Genomic DNA, 23,041 nt, shown 5'->3' with positions numbered 1-23,041 from the left:
ATTCCTCAAGGCGAACCTTGGCATAACCGCCTTAATCTGATCATGTTTTCATAACATTTATTAATCTGGTTACCTTCCTCCCCAGCCGACCCGGGGAGCCACTTGATTCGGTTCCACCCTCCCTCCCTCACGAATCGACATTAGAAAAAACAATTTGCAAATTTATCATCAAAACGATTTGAATAAAATGTTTTGAAGCTGGGTCTCACAGGCCTAATTAAACTAATTAACACGGGAAGCCCCTGACTAATGACGCAGTGGGGTGGGTACTCTCTACGTGCCTCTAGTTTTAAGTCGGCCCTACGTCAGCGACCCAGTGCAAACTTACATTCCAAGTTGTCGGCCTTACATTCCAAGTTTTACAGAAACCCGGCTTCACCGGCTACTACTTCAGTTAGTTACACTAACACAGGCCTACATTTAACAAAACCGGCTCCAATTTCTCTATGGCCGGCTTCCATTTTACTACAGCCGGCTTCTATTTCACTACAGCCGGCTTCTATTTCACTATAGCCGGCTTCTATTTCACTATAGCCGGCTTCTATTTCACTATAGCCGGCTTCTATTTCACTATAGCCGGCTTCTATTTCACTATAGCCGGCTTCTATTTCACTATAGCCGGCTTCTATTTCACTATAGCCGGCTTCTATTTCACTATAGCCGGCTTCACTATACTTACTCCGGCTTCCGTTACACTAACACAGGTCTTACATTTAACTAAACCGGCTTCCACTACACTAACTCCGGCTTCCACTACACTCACTCCGGCTTCCACTACACTAACTCCGGCTTCCACTACACTCACTCCGGCTTCCACTACACTAACTCCGGCTTCCACTACACTCACTCCGGCTTCCACTACACTCACTCCGGCTTCCACTACACTCACTCCGGCTTCCACTACACTCACTTCGGCTTCCACTACACTCACTCCGGCTTCCACTACACTCACTCCGGCTTCCACTACACTCACTCCGGCTTCCACTACACTAACTCCGGCTTCCACTACACTCACTCCGGCTTCCACTACACTCACTCCGGCTTCCACTACACTCACTCCGGCTTCCACTACACTCACTCCGGCTTCCACTACACTCACTCCGGCTTCCACTACACTAACTCCGGCTTCCACTACACTCACTCCGGCTTCCACTACACTCACTCCGGCTTCCACTACACTCACTCCGGCTTCCACTACACTCACTCCGGCTTCCACTACACTCACTCCGGCTTCCGTTAAACACCCTGCTTCTTTTGGTCACCCGAGCATTAACTAACAGCTGATGAATAATCATAAGATTATGCCGATGATTATTTCTGGACATCGGTCAAAGAAATAATCCCTGCAGGTCAATATTAATGAGATTTCCGGCAAAAAGCCGGCAAGATAAAAGTACAAGAGCGGCATCAGTCGATAACTTCATTTCATGCCGGCAAAAAAAAAATATATCGTCATTTTAATAATTCTTCGCCTGGCTTTCAATGGGGGATGTTGTTTTTTTTCTGAAGCTTTGTAGGCCAACATGCTGGCTATATTAGAAGCCGTGGCTCCAGCTCTTTAGCCCGGCTCCGGCTCTTTAGCCCGGCTCCCTGGCAAACACCACAGCAACCACCGGCTAGTCTTGTTATTGTGACAATCTTCCCATTAAACCTGTTTAGTAACCTTGATGATAAGTTTAGCCTAAACCTTAAATGAAATACTCCTAAAACAATTTCCTAAATATGAAACTTAAGACATATCGGTAATCTAAAACCTAACTCAACAATAGAACGAATTAGTACATCATTTGTTTTCTGTTTAGCAACCATCGTCATAATTTTAAAAATATAGACTTAACTAAACACTAATTACTGTCAACTTTAACACAGACCTAAACATATGCATAAACACACACCTAAAAAAAAATTCATAAAAAACGTTTTAATAACAAGCTTTTATGTAATGATGCACTAAAAAGTAGAAAATAAATTATACAATATTATTTAAATTACTATAAAGAAAAGCGTGGGTCACTTTAGTACCGATTGGATACCTTTACTAATATTTGAGAGGAGACCCACGCTTTTCTTTATAGTAATTTAAATAATAGTGTATAATTTATTTTCTACTTTTTAGTGCATCATTACATAAAAGCTTGTTATTAAAACGTTTTTTATGAATTTTTTTTCAGTACTTTACATGTTTTATTTACAATAGAGTTACATGACTAAAAACCATTGCGCGTCTATTGAACGTGATGGCGCGCCTACTGAAGGTGATGGCGCAGCGATTGAACGTGATGACGTATGTGGTGTGGTTGGATAGACATGCCTACTAATTCGGTCCAAATTTTAATTAATTCATAAAAAAATAATTAGGCATCCAATTAAGTCAAATTTAGATTCAGATTGCATTGTCTTCATATCTTGACCCACGTGCCAACTGTGAATCGTATCGGTCAAGTAGAACTGTCCGAATTTTCACTCCTGCGTTTCCATCTAGACTGACGACAGACAGACTGTCGACAGACTGTCGACAGAGGAAGTGAGTTAAATAAAAGCTTGTAAAAATAGACCTAAACAGATACCTATACACGGACCTAAACACAGATTTAAACACAGACTTAACAAAGACCTAAGCACAAGCCTAAACATGGATCTTAACACATAATTAACACAGGCCTAAACACGGAACTAAACACACACCTAAACATGGACCTAAACACACATCTAAACACATACCTAAACTTGAACCTAAACACACATCTAAACACATACTTAAACATGGACCTAAACACACATCTAAACACATACCTAAACTTGAACCTAAACACACATCTAAACACATACTTAAACATGGACCTAAACACACATCTAAACACATACTTAAACATGGACCTAAACACACATCTAAACACATACTTAAACATGGACCTAAACACATACCTAACCATGGACCTAAACACAGACCTAAACAAAAGTTCTAGATATAAGAAGCTAACATTAGTTTACAAGCCCCCCCTCCTTCTACAGCTGCCACAACGATGCTCACCATTCAACCAGCCGAGGCGGTTGTACACAAGATTCACACCCCGAAGGTTGGAGTTCGAACCCCACGGATGATCGGGTTGTCGACGCACAATATGCAAGCGTACAACCATCTTTTTTAAAACCAGATTTCGTGTAAAAACTACAAACTCTACTTTACCTAACCTATCCTGCTTTTACATTCGGGGGGGGGGGGAGTATTAAAGGACTGGTACAACAATACGACATGGAATGTGTACGTCATTCGGAGCCTGTTGAACGTCATACACGACCGACTGTTGGACGCATTCAATGGCTACCACGCTTATGCAACACATTTCAAGTTTGGGTTTTGTCTAAATACTCATGTTGGACGTCATACACGACCGACTGTTGGACGCATTCAATGGCTACCACGCTTATGCAACACATTTCAAGTTTGGGTTTTGTCTTTCCAAAAAAAAAATTCTGCTAAATACTCGCGCTGACGTTATACAATGTTCTAAAAATAGAATCGTGTGACACCCGAACTGAACCAATCAGAAAGCGCGATGATGCACCCTATCTTTACCCCAAAAGAAAACGCCACACACCCTTCCAGTTTTTTGGGGGGTATTTACGCCAAAAAAAAAAAAAACGAAAAAAAAAAAAAATCTCCAATACCTCCCAAAAAAAATGTCAACAAAGATGCATTGAGGAGTTGTTGCCCTTGGTGCAGGAGAAGGGGTTGCTGCCCTTGATGCGGGAGAAAAATACCTCCTCCAATTTCAGCCTCCCACTTTCTCTCCATCTACCCGGGGTTTGACCGCAGCGCCTCACCTCAGCATTCGCCAGCGCAAATGCAAAATACATTTTTACAACTTTTTAAATTTTTTTTTTCAAACTACGTTAACGAAAAAAAAAATTCCACTCCCCCATCCATCTTATTTCCCTGACCCCCCCCCCCACCCCCCCACCCTCGGTATTCTCAGCACCAACATCTCCCCCTCCCCGCGCAAACTTTCGACCGATTTCGCCGATGCTTTCACCCATAATACCGTGCAGGTCCGCATGCGATGCTGAGGCGACCTGCAGAAACTGATGCACTGAAAATGATAGAAAATCAATCCCGGGGACGAAGCAACGCAGGGAGGGGGTGGGGGTGGGAGGAGAGAGGGGGTGGGGCAGGGGATGGACGGAAATAAGAAGGATGTGGCAGAATAGAAAGAAGGAAAAAATGGTATGATGTATATGATGTGCAGGGGGTAAGGGAGGGATGCTATGAGCCTTCATTTAGCCTAGCAGATTTCTTTCCTGGACTGGGGGGATCTTTGGAATTTTCCGATACTATCTATAGATGGGTCCATCCAAGATCAAGATGTTAAAAAAACCCACCTATTTTTAGGACTACTAACTCATCCAATTAAAAAACCCACCTATTTTTTGGACTACTAAATCATCCAATTAAAAAACCCACCTATTTATGGGACGACTAACTCATCCAATGAAATCACATGACTCTATACGCATTGTTTACTTTTTTTCCTTCAGTGTAGTGGCGCATGTATCTAGTTTAGGGTCATATATCAAACGCTAACTTAATTGCTTTTCTATAATTAATTCATTAATTAATCAGGCAACATTTACAAGATATATCAATATTTTAATACAGTAAGTAAAGAGTTAGTTGTCAAATATAGGTGTATACATTATATATATATATATATATATATATTATATATATATATATATATATATATATATATATATATGAGGAGGACCATTGGTCTAAGCATACCATTCACACAGAGCACCGGGTATCTACTTCCGCTATTGAACTATGACCTATGACCTATGACCTACGGTTCAAGCACCTGACCGAAACTCCCAGGCTGAAGAGTCACCAAGGGAGATGACTCTACTTGAAGAATCTAACCCGCCCCTTGTGGCCCCCCACAACAAACACAACTCGAACCATCAACAGGACACACAATATCATCTACACAACGGAAACACAATCTCTCATTCACACACCCGGCCAGTTGCCCGTGTGTAAATTAATCTTTTCAAAATGGAGAGCCAAGAAAGAAAAAAAAAAAAACGCCCCACCCCATCCTTGGCGTCGTGCCCCGGGAGGGACACCATCACCCAGGAGACGGCCATATTGCCGGGCGCGGCAGGCCACATTACGATGGAGCCTGCACAAATGATTCAGCGTGTTACACAATGGCCCTCGTTACGTACATTGTTCCCGGCGCACAATGGGCATCACGGGGGCTTTGTTCTACTCGCACAATGTCTTCATCAGAGAACAAAAATAGTAATGACAATTTTAAAAGCATCAAAGCATGCTGGGAGCTTTTCTAATGACAGCATCTTTATGCTAATATACGGCTATTTACTATATATATATATATATATATATATATATATATATATATATATATATATATATATATATATATATATATATATATATATAATACAGCCTCATTTGAATGTTTATTTTCTCCAAGAATAGGGCTTGTAAGTAGACCACAACTTCTCGTTCTAGTGCTAGCCAGCTAGTAGATTTCGAGACCGTAGACTTACAAGTCCTATTGCTCCCCCCCCCCCCCCCCCCATTCAATAATTACTCGCAAGATCTTCTGACCAGCAGCACACCACTACCAGGTATGTTGATTTAAAAAACAAACCAAGGGGAGTAAGACGATTGTTATGGCCACAGTCACGTGACAAAAGGTCATGTGTCGAGGGGAGTTACGGTTACTGGTGGTGATCGGGGCATTAGGAATAAATCAGGTTATCAGGTCTGACTTTAGCTGGGGTGGTGATCTAGTCACTGCTGGTGTCCCGTGGATGGGGAGAGATGGGGTGGAGGGTGGGGGGGGGGGGTGAAGTTTTGACTCTCTACCACATTGATTATTTTGCTATCACAAACTGGCAACTGATGACGGGGTACAAGTGCCGGCTAGGAGCTGGCAACTTTTGCTTGATGAGTACGTCACATCCTTTGACTGTCACGTGACTAGAGCGATGACGTCGAAACACCTCGGGATTCAGGGCACTTCGTGACTTGAGCACTGTGCTCAGTAGCCAGTTCTCTTGCTGTAGAACTTTTGCAGCTTCACTTGTCGTAGTCTAACACACCCTAAACTTCACCCCCCCCCCCCGACCAAATCTGTGTCCGCCCCACCTCAGACTAGCAGACCCCCCCCCCCCCCCCCCCCCCCATCCACACACACATACAAAAACAGCTAGAAAACATCACGGTTCATTTACAAGACGAAAACTTAATCGGCTCAAACCTGTACGCAACAGTCAATATGGTAATATTCCCGGCACTCAACGGGCAGTAGCTGATGCTAGTAAATCCATCATTTGATGGACAGTATTCTAGTATACCCATCGTTTGCTTCTAGAATACCCGACATTCAACGGGATATATGCTTGTATACCCGACATTCAACGGGATGTATGCTTGTATACCCGACATTCAACGGGATGTATGCTTGTATACCCGACATTCAACGGGATGTATGCTTGTATACCCGAAATTCAACGGGATGTATGCTAGTATACCCAGCAATCAACAGGCAGTATGCTAGTATACCCGGCACTCGACGGGCAGTATGCTAGTATACCCAGCAATCAACAGGCAGTATGCTAGTATACCCAGCAATCAACAGGCAGTATGCTAGTATACCCGGCACTCGACAGGCAGTATGCTAGTATACCCATCACTCGACGGGCAGTATGCTAGTATACCCGCAACGGGCAGTATGCTAGTATACCCGGCATTCAACTGGCAGTATGCTAGTATACCCGGCATTCAACTGGCAGTATGCTAGTATACCCATCACTCGACGGGCAGTATGCTAGTATACCCGGCACTCGACGGGCAGTATGCTAGTATACCCGGCACTCGACGGGCAGTATGCTAGTATACCCGGCACTCGACGGGCAGTATGCTAGTATACCCGGCACTAGACGGGCAGTATGCTAGTATACCCGGCACTCGACGGGCAGTATGCTAGTATACCCATCACTCGACGGGCAGTGCTATCTCCCAACAAGTACATTCAAGTGGAGGCAATAAACAACCATCCCCGCAGACATCAAGTAAGACAGCACAGATCCATACATTAAAAAAAAATTCTATTAGGTGAGTCAGCCATTGATTTTCAAATCGCGTATTAAATATTTGAATGTAATATTTAGCGGAGCTGCAGAGCTTTCGTTTAGCAGGTCCCGAGGGTGGGGATCAGGTGTATCCGGGGTAGGTAGGACTTGCAGAGGTGCATCAAAACATCAGGTGGGGCTGTGGGTGTATTTGTGTGTAGTGTGTGTTATGTGCTTTTATGTGTGTTTGGTGTTTGTGTGTGTATTTGTGTGTGGTGTGTGTTATGTGCTTGTATGTGTGTTTGGTTAGTGATATGTGGTGTGTATGTGTATGCATTTGTTAGTGATATATGGTTCTGATACTCGTTTAAATTGTCCAATATAAAAATCAACCTATCTATGTGTAATGTGTCGTGTGGGTATGTATAGTGTGCCTGTGTATACAGTGTAATATGTGTGTAGTGTCATTATGTAGTGTGTCCTGTATGTAGTGTCATATGTGTACAGTGCTATATGTGTACAGTGCCATATGTATGTAGTGTCATGTATGTAGTATGTCACGTGTCCTACCACCACATACCAACCAGGCGCCCTACAATTACCCCGCGCCCAACATTACAGTTCCAACGACTGGGGTTGCACACACACAAATTCCAGAACCGCCTCGAATATTCCAGAACGTTACCTAGACGTCTAAGAATGGAGCCATGTCGGACCAGCCTGACCAGAGGTCAAACTGACCAGTTAGTGTCACCCCCCCCCCCCTCACCCCTGAGAAATCAGGAAATAGATTCTACAGCGAAGCTCCGAGTGAGAAATTTGTCAGCAGCGCTAGAGATGGCGGGGGGGGGGGGGGTTGGGTGTCCGATAGATCCACGAGCAGGGGGGGGGGGGGTGTTTATTTATTTACATGGCCATTACGGGAGGAAGGATCGAGTGAGATTCGGAAGTGACGTCATGCGATGTGTTTGTTGTTGTCGTGGGGGCTATTCCATTCATGGGGAGAATCTGGGGGGGGGGGGGAGATTTGGTGGGAGATGTTATGTCAGGTCAAGCGTACAGTTGGTGCGGGATGTTTAGCTGAGGTGTTGTCATCTGGTTGGTTGAGTTTAAGCCCTATAAAGCTCTGAGCTAGTTCTGGCAAAAACTTTACTTAGGTCACAATGTCTTGATATCACAGGGCGGATGGCTGATTTCATGCGCAAAATATACGGACATACTTCTAATGGAGCAAGATCTTTCAAACTTTCCAAATTAATACGTTTCCCATGACAACGCAAATCTAAATTTCAACATCAAAAGTCGTTTAGAAAGTCATTTCGAATAATTAAATAATAGATTACCCAGCATTGTTCACTAACAAAGTGGGAGATAGCTAAGTAGTATCGACTACTCGATGATAACTAAGTAGTATCGACTACTCTATGATAGCTAAGTAGTATCGACTGCTCGATGATAGCTAAGTAGTATCGACAACTTGATCAAGCAGGTGAATTGGTGTTTACTGTGAATGTTTATAAATATTTTGTACACAAGTTACTGAGGGGCAGATAATTAAACTTGCTATCAAGGAATATTAGTGGCGCCAAGACATGCAGACATAAGACAAACTTTCATAAGTCATGGGGTGACTGACTCGAGAGCAATCGGCTTGCAGGGAATAAATATAGGGCTAATATTTAGTACTAGGGGATGGCGTGGCCTAAACGGCAGTGTTTCTTCCAGACTTTTTTCTCCGGGGGGGCACTTGAAATTTTCGGGGGGGCGGTAGACTTTCTTCGGGGGGGGGGCGGACACTGTTAAAAGTATATATTTTCTAAATAAATTATATAAATTTCATTTCGTTCGGGGGGGGGGGGGCGGTAAAAATTTTTCGGGGGGGGGGGGGGGGCTTAGCCCCCCCGAAGAGATGCCTGGGAGAAACTCTGCTAAGCGGTACTAGACTGCTAACCCAAAAGTCTCCAGTTCGAATCTGGTACAAACCTGTAGAACGGCCCAGGCGGCTGGGCTTAGTGTTGATAACACCATTCATCCAGATGCCGAGGTCAACAAATCGGTAGGTCTGAAGATGAATCAATATATAGTGCTGATTGTTTTCAATACGTCTCAAACTTCTCTTAAATCTCTACATTATAAATACTGAAAAGTGGAACATAAAAACTGGAAAGCTTTATAACAGCAAGCATTAGAAACTCACGTTCAAAAGAATTTAAACGTAAAATGTCTTTAGCTATAGTTGTACGGATAAAAGGGTTGTTTGCTAAATGTATTGAAAAAGATTTCTAGAATTCTAGAATGATTTACGATTTTATTTTTACTAATAAATCTAAGGTAAAAAATCTGTTTATTTTTTTAGGCTGTTATTATACATATTTTTATAACTGTTTTAATGTGTTTTACTCAAAGACTGTTAGGGAGAGGGGTGGGGTGGGTCTGTTGTTGTCTTGTGGTGAGGGGTGGGGTGGGTCTGTTGTCTTGTGGTGAGGGGTGGGGTGGGTCTGTTGTTGTCTCTAGTCCAGGTCATGTGGTGAGGGTCACAGAAACGTGTTAGGGTGAGGGGTGCAGCATGCTGCATGACATCCGCGCCATGACATCATGTCAATTACCCCGTCAGCACACGCCTAGCACGAGGCCATGACGGGATGCGTGTGGTCGGGCAGTTAGAGCGTGTGCTCTCTAACCCAGCGGTCCAGAGTTCAAATACGGACTCTGTTTTTTTAACATAACTCATTCGGTGAGGCCGACTACTACGGATGAACACACACACGCACACACACGCATGCACGGTCATACACAAACAAATCTGCCCCTCCCCCGGCATATGCGCTCAGCGTGTGTGAACATTCTGACATGAGATGACAGTGACATGTGCATCACCTCACTAGCATTGTGTCACATAACTTTCGTACTGTCATTTTCTGACAAATCACCTTTATTGAGTCACCTTTGCTGTGCCACCTTCCCCTCGTTACATCACCTTTGCTGTTTCACGTCCTGACAACGTAACGTACACCCCCCCCCCCGCTCCTCCCACCCCCGCCCCACTTCCACCGCCCTCTAATCAAGACAAAATTGGTTTTCAAAACGAAGGAGCTGGCCTACAGTGAAACGTGCAGAGAGGGGTGGGTGGGGTGGGAGGAGCTGGGAGCTAAGGTGAGGAGGGTTAAGCGAGGGGGTGGTGGTATTGACGGACATGCAAACGGACAATATTCGAAACAAAATGGCGCCTGTAAAATTTAAAGTCTTCATAACTCTAGAGAAAGTGGCACGAGGGGGAGGGGGGGGGGGGAGGGAGGGCTGTAGGGGGTGGGGGGTTAAAACATGGCTGGGTGGGGACCGAGGGTGAAAGATTAATCAAGAATATTTTTTATATGGAGGTCACAGTGCATGTCTTAGAGGCAAGAGGTGGGGCGGGGAGGTGGAGGAGGGGGTGGGGGGGGGGGGAGGAATGAACAAGCGAAGCTTCAAGAGGTGGGTGCCGGGGGGTGGTTTAACGGAATGAGAGAAAAAGCGATGCATGCTTACGACAGCGGTTCGATGCACTCCAAATGGACGCAGCGGGTGGGGTGGGGGGGGGGGGGGGTTGCAGGGGAGGGATGGGCGGAAGGGTCGGCAGAGGTCAAGTTATCTTACTCAGAAAACACGTTATTTTTCCCTCTCTTTATCCACAGATGGAGAGAAGGTTAAAGGAGGGAGGGGAGGGGGAGTGAACGGCTAAGAGGGTTGTACGGGAGATGAGAGGTCAAGGACAGGGGAGGAGAACTACGGGGGAAAAAACGTGCAGAAGAAATGAGGACGGATGAATCTGATTGGTTGGCAGGCTTGCATCACGGGCTAAATATAGATAGAGGCCATGTAACATGCGTGCATATTGACATGCAAATACCTTGCATGTGGGTCAGTTTTTACGTATGGCCTCAGGATCATGTTACGGTCAGGTTCGCTCAAACGGTCAGTTATTTTCTACAATCAACTGGCTAGAATTGAAGCTGGTGTTATGTTGTATAAGTGATGGTGTGGGTCTCGGGTCTAAATGACACCAGCACATGCGATGGTGTAGGATCTAAAAACATGCAGAGGGTGGGCAGTGGGTTAATCACAAGGGTTGGGTCGTTAATGCTATAGGGCCCGGGGGGAGGGGCAGGGTAATGTGGAGGGGGGAAGTGATGGTTAGAGCTAGTTGCTGGTCTTAATAATTGTAGCCTAGGATAGGGGAGTAGAAGGGTTAGGGTTTAGATGTGGGTTGTAATGGGGTTCTGGTTAGGGTTCGTAGAAGGGTTTAGGGTTTTAGATGTGGGTTGTAATGGGGTTCTGGTTAGGATTAGTAGAAGGGTTTAGGGTTTTAGATGTGGGTTGTAATGGGGTTCTGGTTAGGGTTCGTAGAAGGGTTTAGGGTTTTAGATGTGGGTTGTAATGAGGTGCGAGGTATTGGTTAGGGTTAGATGCTGAAGCTAGTTACAGTTCGATGGTTGGTTCCAGCTGGACCACTCACTTCCTTGTTTTGTGTGGGTCGTGTGGGTGAAGTGGTATGGTGTGGGTGGTGTGGGTGGAGTTGTTAGTGTGGGTGGAGTGGTTGGTGTGGGTGGTGTGGGTGGAGTGGTGTGGGTGGAGTGGTTGGTGTGGGTGGTGTGGGTGGAGTTGTTAGTGTGGGTGGAGTGGTTGGTGTGGGTGGTGTGGGTGGAGTGGTTGGTGTGGGTGGGTGGTGTGGGTGGAGTAATGTGGGTGGAGTGGTTGGTGTGGGTGGAGTTGTTAGTGTGGGTGGGTGGTGTGGGTGGAGTGGTGTGGATGGAGTGGTGTGGGTGGAGTGGTTGGTGTGGGTGGAGTTGTTAGTGTGGGTGGAGTGGTGTGGGTGGAGTGGTTGGTGTGGGTGGAGTGGTGTGGGTGGAGTGGTTGGTGTGGGTGGAGTGGTGTGGGTGGAGTGGTGTGGGTGGAGTGGTTGGTGTGGGTGGAGTGGTTGGTGTGGGTGGAGTGGTGTGGGTGGAGTGGTTGGTGTGGGTGGAGTGGTGTGGGTGGAGTGGTTGGTGTGGGTGGAGTGGTGTGGGTGGAGTGGTGTGGGTGGAGTGGTTGGTGTGGGTGGAGTGGTTGGTGTGGGTGGAGTTGTGTGGGTGGAGTGGTGTGGGTGGAGTGGTTGGTGTGGGTGGAGTGGTTGGTGTGGGTGGAGTGGTTGGTGTGGGTGGAGTGGTGTGGGTGGAGTGGTTGGTGTGGGTGGAGTGGTGTGGGTGGAGTGGTTGGTGTGGGTGGAGTTGTTAGTGTGGGTGGAGTGGTTGGTGTGGGTGGAGTTGTTAGTGTGGGTGGAGTGGTTGGTGTGGGTGGAGTGGTGTGGGTGGAGTGGTGTGGGTGGAGTGGTGTGGGTGGAGTGGAGTGGTTGGAGTGTTGTGGGTGGAGTGGTGTGGGTGGAGTGGTGTGGGTGGAGTGGTTGGTGTGGGTGGAGTTGTTAGTGTGGGTGGAGTGGTTGGTGTGGTTGGAGTGGTGTGGGTGGAGTGGTTGGTGTGGGTGGAGTGGTGTGGGTGGAGTGGTTGATGTGGGTGGAGTGGTTGGTGTGGGTGGAGTGGTGTGGGTGGAGTGGTGTGGGTGGAGTGGTTGGTGTGGGTGGAGTGGTGTGGGTGGAGTGGGTGGTGTGGGTGGAGTGGTGTGGGTGGAGTGGGTGGAGTGGTTGGTGTGGGTGGAGTGGTGTGGGTGGAGTGGTGTGGGTGGAGTGGTGTGGGTGGAGTGGTGTGGAGTAGTGTGGGTGGAGTGGTGTGGGTGGAGTGGTGTGGGTGGAGTGGTGTGGGTGGAGTGGTTGGTGTGGGTGGAGTGGTGTGGGTGGAGTGGTGTGGGTGGAGTGGTGTGGGTGGAGTGGAGTGGTTGGTGTGGGTGGAGTTGTTAGTGTGGGTGGAGTGGTTGGTGTGGGTGGAGTGGTGTGGGTGGAGTGGTTGGTGTGGGTGGAGTGGTGTGGGTGGAGTGGTTGGTGTGGGTGGAGTGGTGTGGGTGGTGTGGGTGGTGTGGGTGGAGTTGTTAGTGTGGGTGGAGTGGTTGGTGTGGGTGGAGTGGTGTGGGTGGAGTGGTTAGTGTGGGTGGAGTGGTGTGGGTGGAGTGGTTGGTGTGGGTGGAGTTGTTAGTGTGGGTGGAGTGGTGTGGGTGGAGTGGTGTGGGTGGAGTGGTGTGGGTGGAGTGGTGTGGGTGGAGTGGTGTGGGTGGAGTGGTGTGGGTGGAGTAGGTGGTGTGGGTGGAGTGGGTGGTGTGGGTGGAGTGGGTGGTGTGGGTGGAGTGGTGTGGGTGGAGTGGTGTGGGTGGAGTGGGTGGTGTGGGTGGAGTGGGTGGTGTGGGTGGAGTGGGTGGTGTGGGTGGAGTGGTGTGGGTGGAGTGGTGTGGGTGGAGTGGGTGGTGTGGTGTGGGTGGTGTGGAGTAGTGTGGGTGGAGTGGTTGGTGTGGGTGGAGTGGTTGGTGTGGGTGGAGTGGGTGGTGTGGTGTGGGTGGTGTGGTGTGGGTGGTGTGGGTGGAGTGGTGTGGGTGGAGTGGTTGGTGTGGGTGGAGTGGTTGGTGTGGGTGGAGTGGTTGGTGTGGGTGGAGTGGTTGGTGTGGGTGGAGTGGGTGGTGTGGTGTGGGTGGTGTGGTTGGTGTGGGTGGAGTGGGTGGTGTGGTGTGGGTGGTGTGGTTGGTGTGGGTGGTGTGAGTGGAGTGGGTGGAGTGGTTGCTGTGGGTGGAGTGGTTGGTTGGTTAGTGTGGTTGGAGTGGATGGTGTGGTTAGTGTGGTTTAGCTCCAGGCTTATCAGATATTAGGCTAAATTGTCAACTTTCACAGCGTTAGGCTAAACGGTCAATGTACGTGTTAAGGTAGCCATTACGGTGTTCCGATAGGCTAGCCATTCTGGTTTAGTGTAGCCAATATGGTTTCAGGTTCGGATAGCCTATTCGATGTGCTAGCGCTCCACAGAGGACGACGCGGTACTTCATTAAAGACACAAATCTTCAACATTGGATCTATAGAGGCCAATTCAGCAGTAAAAAAAATCAATCATGCAAAGTTAATTACCATCCATACCTTAATTACCATCCATACTTTAATTAACATCCATATTTTAATCAACATCCATATTTTTTTTAACTCACCAAAAATATGCCATGTCATATTTCTAATTTCCCAATTGGCCTTAAAGAAATGGCCATCATTTATTTTCGGACATATATCTAGTCGCACAGTTCCATTACAGGTTGTTTTTTGTTTGTTTCGTTATTCACCGAGCAGGGCCAGCTAATGTAAAACATGCATGCGGCGTTGTTTCAGTTTTTTAACGGATGAATCATTTCATTAACGGGAGCCATGCCTGCACTGGAAAACGAAAAGTTGGCCCGGAGAAAAAAAAACGGCACTCTCCACCGTCGTAGGCCAGCGAATCAATGACTGCCTTTTCCATTAAGTACTTTAGAGGTACTTGTCGAATTTTCATTGCGGGCAGGATTATAGTGATGGAAAACCTTGCCTGTTATTAACGAAAGTTACGGGCCTTTAAAATTAAAGGTTTTTTTTTTTAAATTTATTTTATTTTTTCCCCCCTCAAATTAGAACCTCGATTCATCTATAATTCAACTTTACGACTAGTATTTTGACTATTTGAACTTGTAGCGTGTAATCCCATGAATCGTAGTTTCAATGCAAAGAACTTAATAATAAAATCCTTCAAATGTCACTGGCGACTAAATAATTAATTCCTGTGTTGATGTAGTCGAGGGTACCTGCTGTGAGGGTGTGGTGGGCTGAGCCAGGGGACAGAACCGAGAAAATGAAAAACTTGGACGAGTTAATTTAACATCTGGTGGGGAGATTACAGCGTGGAATACCAATCATCCTCAGTTAAATTTTTTTACAGGGTGTGTGTGTGTGTGTGGGGGGGGGTGTGTTTTGTTGCTAATAGAAGTGGAAGGGGGAGGGGGGCACAACTTGTGCCATAAGACAAAGAAGATGGGGAGGGTAACGAGAGGGTTACAGGCACAGAGGTGGCATAATTAAATATTACAATCAGACAAGTTAGCCAAAGTATCAGTTGAATTTAAAGCTTACAACAGCCAACATTATTCTCTCACAAGATACTAGCACCACTGGGTCAAATACCCTTAGTTTAGAAAGGTTCTCAAAAATAAAACCAGGTTCTCCTAACATTTGAGTCAACACTAGAGAACAGAGTGAGATCTACAGAACCAAGGGAAACAGTTTACAGAAACTGTGTTACACAACAATAGTGCAGGGGGGGGGCAGTGTAAGATGGGCAGGGTGTGGTATGGTTTGGTATACAAATCAATTTAAGATACGGAGTTGAATCAGTCAACAAAAAGGCAAGGAATGGTGAGGAACAAAATCCAAGTTAAACTTCACTGATCATCAAGGCAAAAAACATTTTTGGGTAGATGAACAACATCTGATCTAGTACAGAGGTTTGGGACCTCTATCTCCACTGTTGGGTGTAGCTCTTTGAGGATATTAGTGTGGCTGTTTGTGTTAGGCATAAAGAAGATTTGGATAGGATATTATGTGTGAACATGTTTTACTATAACCCTAGTAAGGTTTCAGTTGTAAAGAATTAGACATAATTTGTGCTCTCAAAGTATTTTAAGCACCAATTGATGATCTGCAACATAAACAGATGGTGCCACCTGAATTAGAGAATAAGAAAATTCCCAGAGAAGTTTCTAGAAGTCAGGTGTGTAGTTCTTACCTGTGTGAGATTCTGTGGCCGCAGTATCAGGCTCCCGTACTCTTTCATCAGACGCAGGGCCTCGCTGCTTCTGGTGGGGGATAATGGCACAATTTTTTATTTTAGGATAATAGGGATAGGATAAACTGAAGGATAAAAACTTAGTAGAACCCACTTTAGAATAATTATAGGATAGGAAATACTAACAGAAAATTTTATTAATAATAAGATGCTAGATGTTTTAGGATAATAACATGGTAGGCACTACTTTAGGGGAAAAAAAGTGAAAGAAATGTCTTTACTATATAAAGCACAAAAAAACTTGCTGACCTAACATTTAAAAAAATTACTGGCTAACCTAATAATTAAAAAAACTATTTTTAGGAAACAATAAACTTCCTGGCTAAGCTAGCAAATAAAAAACTTACTGGCTAAGCTAAAAACTAAAAAAAAAACTTACTGGCTAAGCAAACAATTAAAAAACTAACTAGCTAACCTAAAAATTAAGAAACTTACTGACTAACATAACAATTAAAAAACTTACAGGTTAAGCAAACAATTTAAAAAACTTACTGGCTAACCTATACATTTAAAAATCTTACCGACTAAGCTAACAATTAAAAAACTTACTGGACTGGTTGAGCCAACAATTGAAAAACCTTACTGGCTAAGCTATATATTTAAAAAACTTACTGGCTAAGCTAAAAGTTAAAAAACTTACTGGCTAATCTAACAATTGAAAAAACTTACTGGCTAACCTATATATTTAAAAAAAACTTACTGGCTAACCTATATACTTAAAAAAACTTACTGGCTAAGCTAATAATTTAAAAACTTACTGGCTAACCTAAATATTTAAAAAACTTACTGGCTAACCAAACAAAAAACTTACTGGCTAAGCTAATAATTTAAAAACTTACTGGCTAACCTAAATATTTAAAAAACTTACTGGCTAACCAAACAAAAAACTTACTGGCTAAGCTAATAATTTAAAAACTTACTGGCTAAGCTAATAATTAAAAAACTTACTGGCTAACCTAACAATTAAAAAACTTACTAGCTAAGCTAACAGTTAAAACACTTACTGGCTAAGCTAAAAATTTAAAAAACTTACTGGCTAACCAAACAATTAAAAACTTACTGGCTAACCTTAAAATTTAAAAACTTACTGGCTAACCTAAATAGTTAAAAAACTTACTGGCTAACCAAACAAACAAAAAACTTACTGGCTAACCAAACAAACAAAAAACTTACTGGCTAAGCTAACAATTAAAAAACTTACTGGCTAAGCTAACAATTAAAAAACTTACTGGCTAAGCTAAATATTTAAAAAACTTACTGGCTAAGCTAACAATTAAAAAACTTACTGGCTAAGCTAACAATTAAAAAACTTACTGGCTAAGCTAACAATTAAAAAACTTACTGGCTAAGCTAAATATTTAAAAAACTTACTGGCTAAGCTAACAAACAAAAAACTTACTGGCTAAGCTAAATATTTAAAAAACTTACTGGCTAAGCTAACAAACAAAAAACTTACTGGCTAAGCTAAATATTTAAAAAACTTACTGGCTAAGCTAACAAACAAAAAACTTACTGGCTAAGCAAACAAACAAAAAACTTACTAACTAACCTAACAATTAAAAAACTTACTGGCTAAACAAACAATTAAAAAACTTACTAACTAACCTAACAATTAAAAAACTTACTGGCTAAGCTAAAAATTAAAAAACTTACTGGCTAAGCTAAAAATTAAAAAACTTACTGGCTAAGCAAACAAACAAAAAACTTACTGGCTAAGCAAACAAACAAAAAACTTACTGGCCAAGCTATATATTTAAAAAACTTACTGGCTAACCAATATAATTAAAAAACTTACTAACTAACCTAACAATAAAAAACTTACTGGCTAAGCAAACAATTAAAAAACTTACTGGCTAACCTATATATTTAAAAAACTTACTAACTAACCTAACAATTAAAAAACTTACTGGCCAAGCAAGGTATCAAAGGCTAACACTGCATTATCTCTCTGCAGCGCTACAACAAGACAGGGGCCGCTACTCAGGAAATTCACCTGAAAGAAATGTCAAATACAGGAGTTATGCGCCTTAACCCAAAAATAAATTTAAAGACTTGTCAAAAAATGTCCTTAACTAAATTCCTAAAGTAACCAACCTAGTGCAGTGGCCAGGTTTAAGTCCCTGAATCTTCTGTATAGATGGGTTAATAAAACACACACAAATATGGCCGGCAAAAAATATAAACAATAATGAAACTTCTTCATTCTTAGTTGTAATGTTGGGCGTATTTCCTCCAACATAATTAAGAATTATGTATCAACCTGTTATGCATCTAACAGGTCATTGACTCTGATTTCAGCCTGCTTTTCTTTTTGAAGTTGGTTCCATAGCCTTAGCCCAAATAATAATCATTAAAAAAGTTTAAAAAAACCCACGTTTTCTGATTGAACTAAAAAGTAGAAAATAAATGCTATACTTCACAATAATGCAAGCGATCACTCTACTATAAGCGATGAAAGCAAGTTAAAGAAAACGTGGGAAAAAGAATAAACTATAAACAGCAGATATTTGATTTCTGAGTTGTCTCTCCTAGATGGGTTACTGTCCCCAACCATTGAGCCTCATCTGCCTGAGGGTTCGAAGTCTGGACTTTTCAGTTTAGCAAAAACATGAAACATAATAATTAAACAACTATAAGACCTTTATTTAAAGTCCATCTTCGAGAGACATTCAGTTAAAGTAATATTCATTTGACAAGTTTTAAAGGGCTAAGCTGACTTGTCGATAGTTGGCAAAAAACTGACCAACTGAAATTTGACAAAAACTGACCAGTTGAAAGCTGACAAAAACTGACCTGTTGAAAGCTGACCAAAACTGACCAACTGATAGCTGACAAAAACTGACCAACTGAAAGCTGACAAAAACTGACCAGTTGAAAGCTGACAAAAACTGACCTGTTGAAAGCTGACCAAAACTGACCAACTGATAGCTGACAAAAACTGACCAACTGAAAGCTGACAAAAACTGACCAGTTGAAAGCTGACAAAAACTGACCTGTTGAAAGCTGACCAAAACTTACCAACTGATAGCTGACAAAAACTAACCAACTGAAAGCTGACAAAAACTGACCTGTTGAAAGCTGACAAAAACTGACCAACTGATAGCTGACAAAAACTGACCAACTGAAATTTGACAAAAACTGACCAGTTGAAAGCTGACAAAAACTGACCTGTTGAAAGTTGACAAAAACTGACCAGTTGAAAGCTGACAAAAACTGACCTAATGAAGTTGACAAAAACTGACTGTTGAAAGCTGACAAAAACTGACCTGTTGAAAGCTGACAAAAACTGACCTGTTGAAAGCTGACAAAAAATGACCAACTGAAAGCTTACAAAAACTGACCTGTTGAAAACTGCCCCCTCCCCTGACACAGAGGAAACACTCGGCCTGTTTCTGTGTCAGCCACACCAGCCTCGCTGCCACCAGGTGGAACCTGCAACACAAGAGGTCATAGGTCAACACAAGAGGTCGTAGGTCAACACAAGAGGTCGTAGGTCAACACAAGAGGTCGTAGGTCAACATAAGATGTCGTAGGTTGATGAAGACTGCTAGCAGCTCAGTGCCAGCAGGATTAGAACCTGGTACCTAAGTTGGTGTATAAAGACACCTTTGTAGTGAACGAGTGAAGGGGGATGAAAGGGGGTGAATGTTGTTTGCACTTGGTACCCTATCCCGTTCGTCCTTGTTCAGTTCTTGTGCTGTCAGTTGTACCAGTTTATGAAACAGTATATAAGGTGTATGAAAAGGTGTGTGATTGCCTCAGTTTCGTCCAGATCTCCAAGGCTAGAAAAGGTTAGGTCTATACTAGATTTTAGTCACTGTATTGTAGCTTTACTAGCTTGTATATTTTGTGTTTAGAATAGACTGTGTTAGGTGTAGATTGGGGTAGATACTATTAAATTCTTTTAGTTTCAACGGGCCTTTGTTTTCATTCAGTCTTGTTTTGTAATCTGTTTGTGGTTGTTTGTCATAAGTGTTGCGCTAGGCATAGGAAATTCCAAAAGGCGTGTCCGTGTGTTCACAACAACCTTACCCCAGGTTGATGAAGACTGCCAGCAGCTCGGTGCCAGCCAGTTCCTTGCTGCGAGAGCTGGACTTGACCAGGGGAGGGGTCAGCACCAGACAGTTGGTCTGTAACAACAGGTGGTGAACCTCTGCAACACAATGGTGAGACAAGTGGTGAGACAAATGGTGAGACAAGTGGTGAGACAAGTGGAGAGACAAGTGGAGAGACAAGAGGTGAGACAAATGGTGAGACAAGTGGTGAGACAAGTGGTGAGAAAAATGGTGAGACAAGTGGTGAGACAAATGGTGAGACAAGTGGTGAGCTGAAATAGACAATGTGCTCATTTCAGTCAACTGCAATTTATATTTAGCTTATATTTATAGTAATACATATGTTTAGGATATTGGAATGGAAGTTTGACTCATATTACATAATGCTATATTTTGACGGTCGTATCAAGTGTCTGCATAGCTGACTGGAGTGTACAGCAGTTATCAATAAGGCTTCAGGTACTGATTTGAGAATAGCTAAGGTGTTTTTTGGTGTTTATTGTGTCAATGGCATTAACAACATAGTTTTAAAGCATTACCTACACATTACACAACCTACAGAAAATATAACCTTGACCTACATAACACATAACCTTGACCTACATAACATAACCTTGAACCACAAAACATATAAACTTGACCAACAGAACATATAACCTTGACCAACAGAACATATAGCATTGACCTACAGAACATATACCATTGACCTCCAGGACATATAACCTTGACATATAGAACATATAACCTTGGCCTACATAACATATAACCTTGACCTACATAATATATAAGTCAGCATTACCTACACATCTGACCTCCAGAACATATAACCTTGACCTCCAGAACATATAACCTTGACCTACATAACATATAACCTTGACCTACATAACATATAGCCATGACCCATATCATATATACGTCAGCATGACCTACACACCACGTCACCGTATCTGACACCCACCCTATGACCCTGACCTACCTTCTATCGTCACATCATGTGACACGCCAGCATGATGCTCCTGTGCCAACACCACATGACGTGACAAATTAGAGCTAGTGTCTATCACACTGTCACATGCAGGGGATGTAATCTGTCAAACATTTCACATTCAAACAGTAAATAGACAACTCAAGTCATTTATATTCTGTTTTAAGTAATAATATTTTTATAATAAATTAATATAATAAATATAATAAAACAGTAACAATTTTCAAGACATTTGTAACTAAAATACATATAATAAATTACCGTTAAATATTGATTAAGGGGAGATAATTAAAGAAATTTTTAAAAAAAACTGACTCTCTCATTGGCCAAGAGCTGAGAATAATGGCAACACAGCCCATCAGGAAACAGGAGGTTTAGGTCACGGATAGCATCCACATAAAACCCAGAACCTGTATGGATGATTTAATTCAAGATTTTAATTTTACTACACGGATAGCATCCATATAAAACCTGTATGGATGATTCAATTCAAGATTTTCATGTACCCTACTTTGATAAAAATCACATTTTAATTAAATAATGAGGTTATAAACAAATATATAAACTGACTGGCATTTTTTAACATCTGAACAATGAAGTTAAAGGTCATACCAAGAACTTGATTAAAACGAAAATGTAAGGGAAGTAATCAATATAAAGCAAAAAACATGTCTTAATTTTAGGTTACCTCCCCTTATTAAAAACCCAACTTTTTTTGCAATCTTCATGTCTGTTTGCCTTAACCTTTGGAAGTCTAATTGTTCTATTAGCACTATTAAATTAATACAATTTAAATTGTAAATTAATGAAAACAAAATCATAGAGATACAACTCACAATAAATGCCATTGTTGAACAGGTCGCTACCAAACTCTCCCCGCCACAAGAACTGACTCTGGCGTCGTGCGGCCATGGGTTCCTCAGGGCCGACCAGGTCACACAGGTGTTTGATGGCGTTGGGGGACTGGAGGGCCAGGACAAGGGCGGGGCCGCAGCACATGGCTTCAAGACACTTGTGTCTGGATGTGGTGTCCTGTGGGGGGACAGGGACATGAGCTTAGGGGACATGAAGTCAAATGTGGTGTCCTGTGGGGGGGGGGGGGGGACATGGAGTCAGAGGACATGGGATCAGGAAAAATGGAATTATGAGATTAGGGGATGTGGGATTAGGGGATGTGGGATGAGGGATTAGGGGATGTGGGAATAGGGGATGTGGGATTAGGGGATGTGGGATGAGGGGATGTGGGATGAGGGGATGTGGGATTAGGGGATGTGGGATTAGGGGATGTGGGATTAGGGGATGTGGGATGAAGGGATGTGGGATTAGGGGATGTGGGATTAGGGGATGTGGAATTAGGGGATGTGGAATTAGGGGATGTGGGATTAGGGGATGTGGGATTAGGGGATGTGGAATTAGGGGATGTGGGATTAGGGGATGTGGGATTAGGGGATGTGGGATTAGGGGATTTGGGATTAGGGGATGTGGGATTAGGGGATGTGGGATTAGGGGATATGGGATTAAATAGTGTGAGATTATAGGGACATGGGATTAGGAAATGGGATATGGGGACATGGGAGTTAGGGGGGATGTGGGATTAATTAGTGTAAGTGGGATTATAGGGATATGGGATAAGAGGACATGGGATTAGGGGATATAGGTTTGGGAGCATTTAACAAAAGAATCCATTTTAGGCAGTAATAAAGCAGATTTGTTGAACAAAATACATCATTATGGTCTTTTATTGTGTTAGTTGACCAACCTTCCTTATGGAAGATGTTGTATGTTGTATGTGAGATGACCAACCTTCCTTAAAGCAGATGTTGTATGTTGTATGACCAACCTTCCTTAAACTAGATGTTGTATGTTGTATGTGAGATGACCAACCTTCCTTAAAGTAGCTGGCACAAAAGCCTCAGCTGTGTCAGTACCCAGCATCACCAGCCTTAGGCCTACAATCTCAAACTTCTCCTGAACAATTTTCTTCAGGATCCTGGGCAGATATTTCTGTACGGCAGCTGGCTTGACCACCATGGCTGTTGTGATTGGCTGTTGCCCAGCAACCATTTCCTCCATCAGCGCCTCCTGGGTCAGGTTGAGTTCATCCAGCGGCTTCAGAGAAAATCTTCGTCTGATCTCACTGGGGG

At 43.4% G+C, this 23,041-nt stretch overlaps 1 protein-coding gene across 1 annotated transcript in view; it reads right to left on the bottom strand.

The window, feature by feature from the left end:
- The window catches only part of LOC131944651 (dynein axonemal assembly factor 8), a 59,915-nt gene that overhangs the window by 10,954 nt on the left and 25,920 nt on the right, over positions 1-23,041 (bottom strand). Inside the window, exons 25-33 of the mRNA XM_059305420.1 lie at positions 22,782-23,034; positions 21,734-21,929; positions 21,213-21,307; positions 20,889-21,000; positions 19,890-20,010; positions 19,199-19,289; positions 17,765-17,850; positions 15,798-15,867; positions 15,146-15,274 (exon numbers count right to left, since the gene is read on the bottom strand). Coding sequence (XP_059161403.1) covers positions 15,146-15,274; positions 15,798-15,867; positions 17,765-17,850; positions 19,199-19,289; positions 19,890-20,010; positions 20,889-21,000; positions 21,213-21,307; positions 21,734-21,929; positions 22,782-23,034 — 1,153 coding nt within the window. The remainder of the gene's footprint in view (positions 1-15,145; positions 15,275-15,797; positions 15,868-17,764; positions 17,851-19,198; positions 19,290-19,889; positions 20,011-20,888; positions 21,001-21,212; positions 21,308-21,733; positions 21,930-22,781; positions 23,035-23,041) is intronic.

The sequence above is a fragment of the Physella acuta genome, unplaced genomic scaffold (assembly GCF_028476545.2).
Source record: "Physella acuta isolate Inbredline_101_S28 unplaced genomic scaffold, ASM2847654v3 ptg000048l, whole genome shotgun sequence".
In the NCBI taxonomy this organism is placed as follows: Eukaryota; Metazoa; Mollusca; class Gastropoda; family Physidae; genus Physella; species Physella acuta.
Note: the sequence above shows the minus strand (reverse complement) of the source record. Positions and strands in the feature narration are given on the sequence as shown.